The 9,287-nt window shown below is 47.7% G+C and overlaps 1 protein-coding gene across 1 annotated transcript in view; it reads right to left on the minus strand.

Moving 5' to 3' along the window:
- LOC119173701 (low density lipoprotein receptor adapter protein 1-B) overlaps window positions 1-9,151 on the minus strand; it is a 36,134-nt gene extending 26,983 nt beyond the window's left edge. The window contains exons 1-2 of the mRNA XM_075895996.1: window positions 8,900-9,151; window positions 471-613 (exon numbers count right to left, since the gene is read on the minus strand). Coding sequence (XP_075752111.1) covers window positions 471-613; window positions 8,900-8,966 — 210 coding nt within the window. The 5' untranslated portion in view covers window positions 8,967-9,151. The remainder of the gene's footprint in view (window positions 1-470; window positions 614-8,899) is intronic.
- Window positions 9,152-9,287: the final 136 nt, after the last annotated feature.

A 9,287-nucleotide genomic window follows, 5' to 3' on the forward strand; every position in this document is an offset into this window, starting at 1 on the left:
CCAGCCACACAGACTAGCTCGCGCCGGTCCATAGCTTTTCTTCTTCATCTTCATGCAATGGCACGTAGCAATATAATTACAACACTGTCACCTTCTCTCCGCATAACCCAAGGTGCATGGTAACTGCTGACGTTTTTGCTTTTATTGTGCCTTTAACGTGCACCTAAATACAAGTACACAGGCCTCTAGCATTTTCGCCCCATTCATAAATGCGGCTGCCGTGGCCTGGATTCGTTCTCGCGGTCTGCAAGTCAGCAGTGAAGCACCATAGCCACTAGAACCACCAAGGCAGGCTCCACTTTTGTGTAGCCAAATTTCGAAAGCTCATTTTCAGTCTCACCCCACCATAAGTAACAGAAATAGTTGTGTGGGCAATGTAATGTAAGCCTTGCATGCAATAAGGGAAACAGTAAGGAAATGATGGTAGTGCAGAGAAGTGATCAAGCAAAGGCCCTGAACAACACGCTCACCATGGCAATGATGGCCTTGATCGCATCTGCCGTAGCCTTGTCCCCACTAGGCTCCTCAACCAAGGTGCTGCCCAGGTACTTGGCATAGAAGGTGATGCCCTCCACCACCGGCTGCTGGATGTTCACCCATTCCTCAGACAGCTCTGCGTGATGCGTGCATGCACAGAATAAGCGAGTGTAACAGCCAACTTGATACGTGTTCGTACAACAAGATCACAACAGCTGAAAAACATCGACTGCACTGTTTTGATGTACTTAGAAACAAAAAATTACGGCAGGAGGTATCACATGTGACATGACAAAGCTGGAAAAGGCAGAAGTACAGGGCAAGATGCAAGTTTGAATACACGAAAAATTCTTGAGCACGGGACATCGTTGGAGCCAACATACCAACAAGTCTGCTTGTCGAGACGTCTGCCTCAGAACACATCCCGTGCTGACGAATTTTTCATCTCGTGAAAAACCTGGCACTATTAAACACCTCTGAATACTTACTTAAACTACAAAACTATCCCAGAGACCAGAATAACATCTTACTCTTCTCAGCTTAAAGTCAATCTCCATCAAACATGTTTATTTTCTCATTTTTATAAAGGCAAAAGCTGCAAACACAGCCACTCTGCTGCAATTACCTGTGGCAAGGCCTCATCAAGCATCAAGCACTCTAGGCTTGAGAGACTTATCTTCCACACGGTCATAAATGGCAAGTTGACCCCCTTAACCAAACCCGCTGTTTTCCAATACACTGTTGTTCATGCCGTGCTTGATAACGTTCTTATTTGCAGTTCTTCTAGAGCCGATGCTTTTACTGCAGAATGAAATGAAACTAAATCAAATCGACGACACCCTAGACAGTTTATTCAGCTTGCAGTGGAAACATCCTTCTTACCATCTCCAGCCAATTTGTGAAGTTCGACGTATCTCTGCACAATTCCAATGCTAAGGAAAACCACGCTTCCAACTGACTGCCTTGATGTCAAGCCTCTAAAAACAATTCAAGAAGTGGAATCGACACCCCATGATGATGATATATGGTGTTAATTGGCGCAAGGGCCATGTGATGGCCAAACAACACCATGAAAAATGATGACCGAAAAGCAATGGTACGCTATTGATGTGATATGAACAGGATACGAACAATGATAATTGTTGCACGGCTGTAAAGGGGCCTAAAATTCCATGCCTGGAGGCGGGTTAAACTTCAAAAATATTTAAATCATGGCGGTGACGTGAAACACGTGGCGCTGGAATAAATGTCGTGGCGCTGGAATAAATGTGTGTGAGGAGCGCCACAGCCAAGACCTCTGTAGAGGGATCGAGCTACGGATCACTTTGGTATATGGGGTGCAAACTATGTAAATTTTTTTTTAAACGTAAAAAGTGACTCAAGTTCCAAGTGGCTTTTGAAAAGAGGAAAAAGGAAGAAAAAAGCGCAGTCCTGTTACTGCCTCTCTTAATCGATGGCACCGCCACAGTTATGCGCAGGGACGGGGGGAATAGGAATTAAAGAGACAGAAGAGAAGAGGTAGGAGAAGGGTAGTGAAAAGCACTCGCACCGCATCACATAGCGTGCGTCCGCAACCGCTGCAATGATCCGCAACCATAAGGAAAAGCTGCGTGAAGGCCGGATAAATAATTCACCGAAAAAGAAGAGGATGAGCCTAAGAGGCGCATAAAATGATGGGGGAACACACTCATGTGACCACAAAGCGCAAGCACGAGAGAGGAAAGAAAAAAAAAAGGCCGAATGATTTCGGTTCAATGAGAAAAAAAAATCAGTTGAACGCACTGATGGGAGATATGCGCGTGGGCCCGTAGCTCAGGGACGAAAGAGGGAAAAAAAAAAAAGAAACATTGTTCCAGTTCAACGAGAAGGAAAAAAAAACTGTTGAACTTACATATTAGTGTCCTGTTGACCTTGGTGAAATAATCCAGAGGGGGCACAGAACACTGGCAAGGGCGGATAGCCCGAAAACGCGAGAGAAGGAAAAAAAAAAAAAGAGTTCAGTTCAGCAAAAAAAAAAGGAGGATAAAAAAGAAAAGAAGAAAAAGGAAATAATGTTTAGCTGAACACACAGATGAGAGTTCCGAGGAACTCGATGTGTGTTCAAAAAGCAGATCTCTACTGATGAAGGGGTAGCCCGGTAGGCATGATCGCAGGCCGCAGCATGAGCCGCCTCGTTTCCTTCCAGCCCTTCGTGCCCAGGAACCTTTTCGAAACGTGGGAGGCCAAGCTCGCTTTGGAGGACCTGAACCAACAACGACGTTTCATCGCCAGAACCAAGGAGGCAGCGAAGGCCAGACACAGGGTTCTTCCTCCCACCTAAGGTAAACGCGAAACCTACACCGCTACACCGTTTCAAAAAATTAACGTTGAGCATGACAGGATGTAGTGGTAGCTGCTGTCGGTTGGGCAATAAAGAGTGTTTTTTTCCTTAATTCGTCTAAATCACTACACTGAACTAGGATGTGGAGCAACGTAAGTGGATCTCCACACCTCTCACAGATGGGTTGATCATCGCCAGACAAAAGGTATGAATGTGTAGAGTGTGTGTGTCTTGTCTGCAGCCTTGTAAGTGCAACTTGTGTGTAGCGTGTTCTGGACACTGGTGGCCAACTTCCAAGTATCGATTTATTAAAATGTAGTTTGTTGTCTGTTTGCCTATCCCATAGGCGCTGCCAGCACGCTCTGAGCTCCCGTCGTAAAAAAGGTTTCATGTCAATTGAAGGGACGCCATGGGTGTATTGGCGGGTGCGTGGTCATGCGTAGACGCGGCTAGCTAGTCTGCTGCCTCGTTTCCTGCGATCTCACAGTGCCTTGGCACCCAGCACACAACAACATGTCGTTTGAGGGCGTAGATACTGCATAAAAGATAGTAAAGCAACACAAGTACAGGATTTTTATGTTTTTTGAGTGTTTTCAAAGCTGTCACGACACTCGGAGAATCCGTGTACACAACCGCACGTTATAATTCCTTAATATGCCTGACAGCCACAGATGCTGCATGGGCTCTGCGGTGAAAATGCTTGTTTGGGGGGGCAGAATACCGTAATTTGCGTAATTTGGGGGTGCAGAATACCGAATACCGTAAGATGGGACAACAGCTTCATAGGACACGCCAGTGTGAGACTTCGAAGCATCTGTAAAAACTTCTGGGCAAGTATACTGGTATTGGAGTTCGAGGAAGTGCATGCGTATATGTGCAGTAGGTGCATGTTTAGTGACTTCCACGAAAGATAGATCGCAATCTATAACCTGCCATTGCCACGGTGGCAGATATACTGCGAGCCATCAAACAGTCTTCTACAGGTGGCACGGCTGTTTCCTCAGCGAGTTTCCTGACACGGAGTGAGTAGGGCTGTCTCAGCAAAGGACGGTTATGTAATAAAGTAGAATGGGACAGATCATTAATTGTGGATTGAGTGGGATGTTTCCCGTCTGCGTTCACCCTGAGATAATATGTAAAAGATGCATAGCATCTCTGCAGATGGAGCGACCATTCGTTTGACTCAGCATGCAGGCTTTTTTTGGGGCGAAATCGAAAAGCACCCGTAAAAAGGCGAATTCCTAGGCGGTGGACAGGGTCAAGCATCTTTAAAGCTGATGGTGTCGCAGACTGATAGCTGGTAGCAGCGTGATCGTGGCTTGTAGAAGCACAAGGCTTCTATAGAAATTCATCGGGCATTTCCTGTCACTACACCACGTAGTGCGTGACAACACTTTCAAAATATTCATTGTTTTTAAGCACCTGTTCTTTAAATACTTGATGTGGGGTATGAAGGTTAGTTTTGTGTCTAATATTACACCCAGAAACTTGTGCTCAGACTACGCAGACAGACATTAACCATGCAGGTCAATTTCGGGATCAGGATGAATGCCCCTGGTCTGGCAGAACAAGACGCATATGCTCTTTTGCGCGTTCACTTCAAAAGCATTCTGATGTGCTGTCACGGACGGCCATTTTTGGCGACACCGCGTCACGGCAATTAACGGGCGCCGTACTCCCCGACTGACCGTGAGAAACGGCGACGCATGAAAGGGAGCCGAGAAGGGCAGAACGGAGTGCTCTTCTTAGGACGTCGCCGCCGACGGTTAATCCTTTTGTAACTGTGGCGGCGTCTGCAAGGTCGTAGAAGGCCGCGGTATACCCCGAACAAGGATTAGACTACAAGACGCACCTGCTGAGAGCCAAACGTTTGACCGTTCCCACGGGGAAAAGCGTGGGAAACGCTCTGGTGGTCAAGCCGTATGACAACAACCCGACAGGTTGTCACTCTCGCTAGTTGCGGGCCCTCTCCCAATTAAAAAGGGGTGGGGTCAAAATATTTTTGGGGCGGAGTTTCCATCAATTAAACGCACATGATTGGATTCATGTAGAGGTCTCTTGTCCCCAAGGAAGAGAGCGAGGAGACACGAGGGGGATTTAAGCGCAGGTATTTGCCCTGCTAGGCAGACTAGTCGCTGACCAAGATGGTGTAGAAACAGATCAACAAGCATCTCTTGTAGAAGTTTTTAGTGTGGCTCTGTATCGGCTGGCCACCTAATCTTAGCCGTTCGTTTAGTTGTGACGCGATATTAACATCTGCGACGTAGACATCGGGACTTCGCCTCAAGTTAGCTCAACCTGCTCGAACTCACCTGCAAGCACTAGCCTCCCGGAGCCACCAGCGTTGCAACACCGCCGACATCGCAGTCGTGCCAGAACTCTCTTCGACTTCTCGCATCCGATCGTCGGGGACACAACGCTGCCGGTCATCACACGTATGCCTTCACCTGTTTATATCTTCGAACTTTCTCCTCCGTCGTTCTATTCTTGTTAGTTTGTGTAGTTTGTAATAGTTCTCTCTCGTAAGCTGGTTTATTGTTTCTGTTATATATTTCTTTAATTGCATCAAGTGTCGATGTATTTTGTTAGTTGTATTGAAGTGTTGTATTAGATCCCGTGTGCTGCAATATCACTAGAGTAAAGTTGTTTTGTTTTCTCACGTCTCTGATCTCTTCACTGTCTCTGCTTGCGTACGGAACGAGCCAACCTGCTGTCATTCCCGTCGCCGACTTCGCGCTGGCGACGCTAGAGTGGCAGCTTGTAACATGTGCCCATTGAGAAACCTTGTTCAAACCTAACTGCACCTGTCGTTCACTTCACATATTGAGAGGTTGCACAATTTAAAACCAACCTGTACATCATCAACATATGTGCAGCAAAACATATTGCGAAAGATAGCGAGGTGCAAGGAGTTCATTTTGATTAAGAGTGTGCAACTCAATACACCTCTTTGCGGCACTCCTGTTTTCTGGATAAATGTTCACGACAAAACAGTGCCTAATCGAACTCAGAATGTGCGATTGGTCAAGTAGCTTTCAATTATGTTCAACATTCCACCACGAACACCGAAGTGTGAAAGATCCCTAAGTATGTCAAAGTGCCACGTGGTATCATAGGCCTTCTCCATATCGAGAAACACAGAGAGAAAAAACTGATTATGAATGAAGGCACCAAGAATTTGAGCCTCAATACGGACAAGGTGGTCAGTGGTGGACCTAGCCTTTCGAAACCCACACTGCTAAGGGTCAAGTAGGCCATTAGTCTCAAGGAAGTACATAAGTCGCTCGTTTATCATTTTTTCAAAGAACTTGCAAAGACAACTGGTTAATGCTATTGGCCTGTAGCTTGAAACTGAGGACGGGTCCTTGCTTTATTTTAAAATAGTAATAACTATGGCTTCTTTCCAGGTCGAGGGCACCTCTCCAGAAAACCGTACAACATTACACAGGCAGAGAAGGGCTTTTTGAGTTTCGATCGGCAGGTGTTTCAGCATTTCATATGACGCACGGTCGGAGCCTGGGGCAGACTTGTTGCAGCAGTTTAATGAGGCCTGTAGCTCAGCTAAACAGAAAGGTGCATTGCATGCCTCATGGGTTGTGGATTTGAGCTGTAGTTTTTTTTTTTTTCTATTCTGACTTTGTATCGTTGAAACTCTGCAGTATAGTGCGACGAGCTGGAAACCTCCTCGAAGTGTGCGGCAATGAAGTTCACCTGGTAAAAGTCCAATCACCCGGTCGGCTAAACCCCAAGGAACCCCTTCCCAGGACATGGCTAAGCCACACACGGCTATGCGTGGGAGGCAGTAAAAAACTCCGTTAGCTCGGGTCCGTGATGACGCTACGCACCAAACGCCTACTTGCACAGACGGCCCTGCGGGAGGAATCGACACCTCTACAGTACAAATAACGAAAGGCAAAAACTTCCAAGTGTTTTGCAGGCACTGGTTACATAAGGGACAACCCCTACACTATGCAGAAGTACAATGCATAGCCATGCCTGGAAGTTACAATGACATACAAGATAAGCAATGCCACAAAGGGTCGAGGAAACTTTTCAAGCTGCTGCCAACCAGAACTACGCTTGCCAACAACAGACGGAAACTGTCAAGTTGACTCTTTTAACAGCTGTTGGTATTGTACACTACTTCGCCATTGTGCATTACAACCGGCATGCTTTACATGCAAGAGAATTAATGTATACAGACGTACATGTCCTAATTACCAGGCTTTCTTACCATCTGCATTTCTTCATTACAGAGTTCGTTACAGGAGCTCTGTGCCCGATGAGTTGAAGTGTTTTGGTAGCCACATTCCAAACATGAAAAATACTTGTACACTGTACTTTGAGGCAACATTAAATTAATCCAGTGGCCTCCGCTGTCACAACTCCCGTACTTCATACTTTTTTGGATGCTGAAAGCAATTAAGAAACTAGACTGCTCTATGAGCACACTTTGCGATTTATTTAGATATGTTGTGAAGTATTTTTGCACACAGTATCACTACGAAAAATGTGTGCGATATGCCGCATAAGAACTAGCACACCGCGAAGCATTCAACTAACCACACAGTTCGATTAAATCCATCCATCTTCCAAATGAAAAGACAAAGAAGGCCACGTATCGCTATAGTGGCATTTTATAAATTGATGCGTACATGTTCACGTCGACAGATGCAAACGTCCCACAGGTGTTTCTGACATACAATCACGACCCCAAACGGGTTTGCTAGATGTCGTCATTAGGAGCGACTCAACCACCCATTATATTTGCTAGTACGTCTACACGGAGCCCTTAATACCAATGCAGGCATTCGATCGTGTAATATGTATACATGGCACCCGACCAGATCTTATACGGACCCCTCTGCCAACATTCCCCCGCCTCGCAGAGCGCTTATATTTGGGCCTTCATTTCTTTCTTACTTTATGAGCCGACTTGTTGCGCAGCCGTCCTTCGAAGGCGGCGCGCTCGTGAGATGGTGCGTCCTAGAAGCGCGTCCACTAAACTCTTTCTCGCGTGCGTCCCGTACATCGAGGAACCCGCCTGAAGCTGCGCAACCAGCCTCCGTTGCAGCGTTGCGCCACACTGTGTACTAGCAGCCAGTTCCTGACCGCCGGCCTCCCGCTAAGCAAAATTTAGTTTCTTTTTCGCTTCGTCCCCCGCGCTCGGACGGTCGCTAAGCGCTAACGGTGACCTCGGCCCGTTCGCCAGGAGACGCGCGCCTCGTCCAAAGGAGGCAGTGCTTGTACACACACGCCGCGACACGCACACAAGACACGGCGGATACAAAACAGCTCTTCAAAGGGGCCTTTGACGGCGGGGTGCCCGTGACAAGCGTCGCGTTCTCAGCGGTCACGACCGCGGCTTCTGCTGCGATCCCGTCTAGCTGACCAGAGCATTACCTAAAATCTCGATCCTTCTATTTTGTTGTTCAATTTCCGCGGAGTGCAAATGCGCAAAATCTCCGCAGGTTGAAATCACACAAAGTAACGGCGAACTGAGTGACATGACGCAACTTGCACGCGCATATTGCGCCTCTCTGGCACGCCCTGCGAAAGAATGCGAAGCGGGAGTCTACGACCGGCGAAAACGCTATTTCTGGGCAACGCAACTTCGACTACAGCGACGCATTTGCATAAACATTCGCGTGACAATCGCTCTGCGCCTCGGTGGTTTGCAAGCGCAACCGAAGATTAGTCACGCGCCAGAGGAGCGCCGGTCGCTGCACCTGCACCGCGCGCTTGACTGCAGTTTCACCACAAGCGACAGCATTTTCTTTGTTTATTTCAAGCTGTGTCCACGACAAAATGAACGTTAACTGATCGCTCAGGCTTGATTGTCACATGCAATTGGAGCGAGGTTCTTTTTGGGCACAAACGACAGAAGGGTCCCGCCCATTCAATAGAATTAAAGGCGGAGGTTTTCAACGAAAAGAAACACGCGGCGGAAACGTGCGGCGTTTTCTCCGCTAAAAGAAAGTATAAACGTGCCGGTTTTCTCGCTCGCGCTGAGGAAAGGAAGCGTGCATAGGAAGCACGCCGTTTCGAGAGACACTCGCGGCAGTTACAGCAGGGAACGACGGAAAAAATGTCGCGACTCACTTTTATGTCGAAGACGACCCAGCAGTCCCATGGGAGAAGACCACACCGATTTCCAGATCGATGTCATGTCGCTGTGTAAAACGAGGCACCTTCTTGGAAGACGAGCAGCGGGACGCAGAGTTCCTGCGATAAACAAACGTGAACGGAGGCCGATACACCTGGCCGCGAGCCAGATTTGTTTGAGTCCGCTCAAGGTAGTGCGGGCTTTATTTTTTTCGCTGGTCGCGGTCAGTTCCTGTTCGTAGGCGCCTCGCGGCAATCACAGCGGACGGCGGGGAAACGAGGAGTTCCCGGAATAAAAAAAATGGTGACGATGAGACCGGCGCTACTTCGACGCCGATCCACGCAAGCTGCGGCAACTGCGTCTACATCGGGCGGCAAACTTTAC

This window comes from Rhipicephalus microplus, chromosome 5 (genome assembly GCF_043290135.1).
Source record: "Rhipicephalus microplus isolate Deutch F79 chromosome 5, USDA_Rmic, whole genome shotgun sequence".
Lineage (NCBI taxonomy): Eukaryota > Metazoa > Arthropoda > Arachnida > Ixodida > Ixodidae > Rhipicephalus > Rhipicephalus microplus.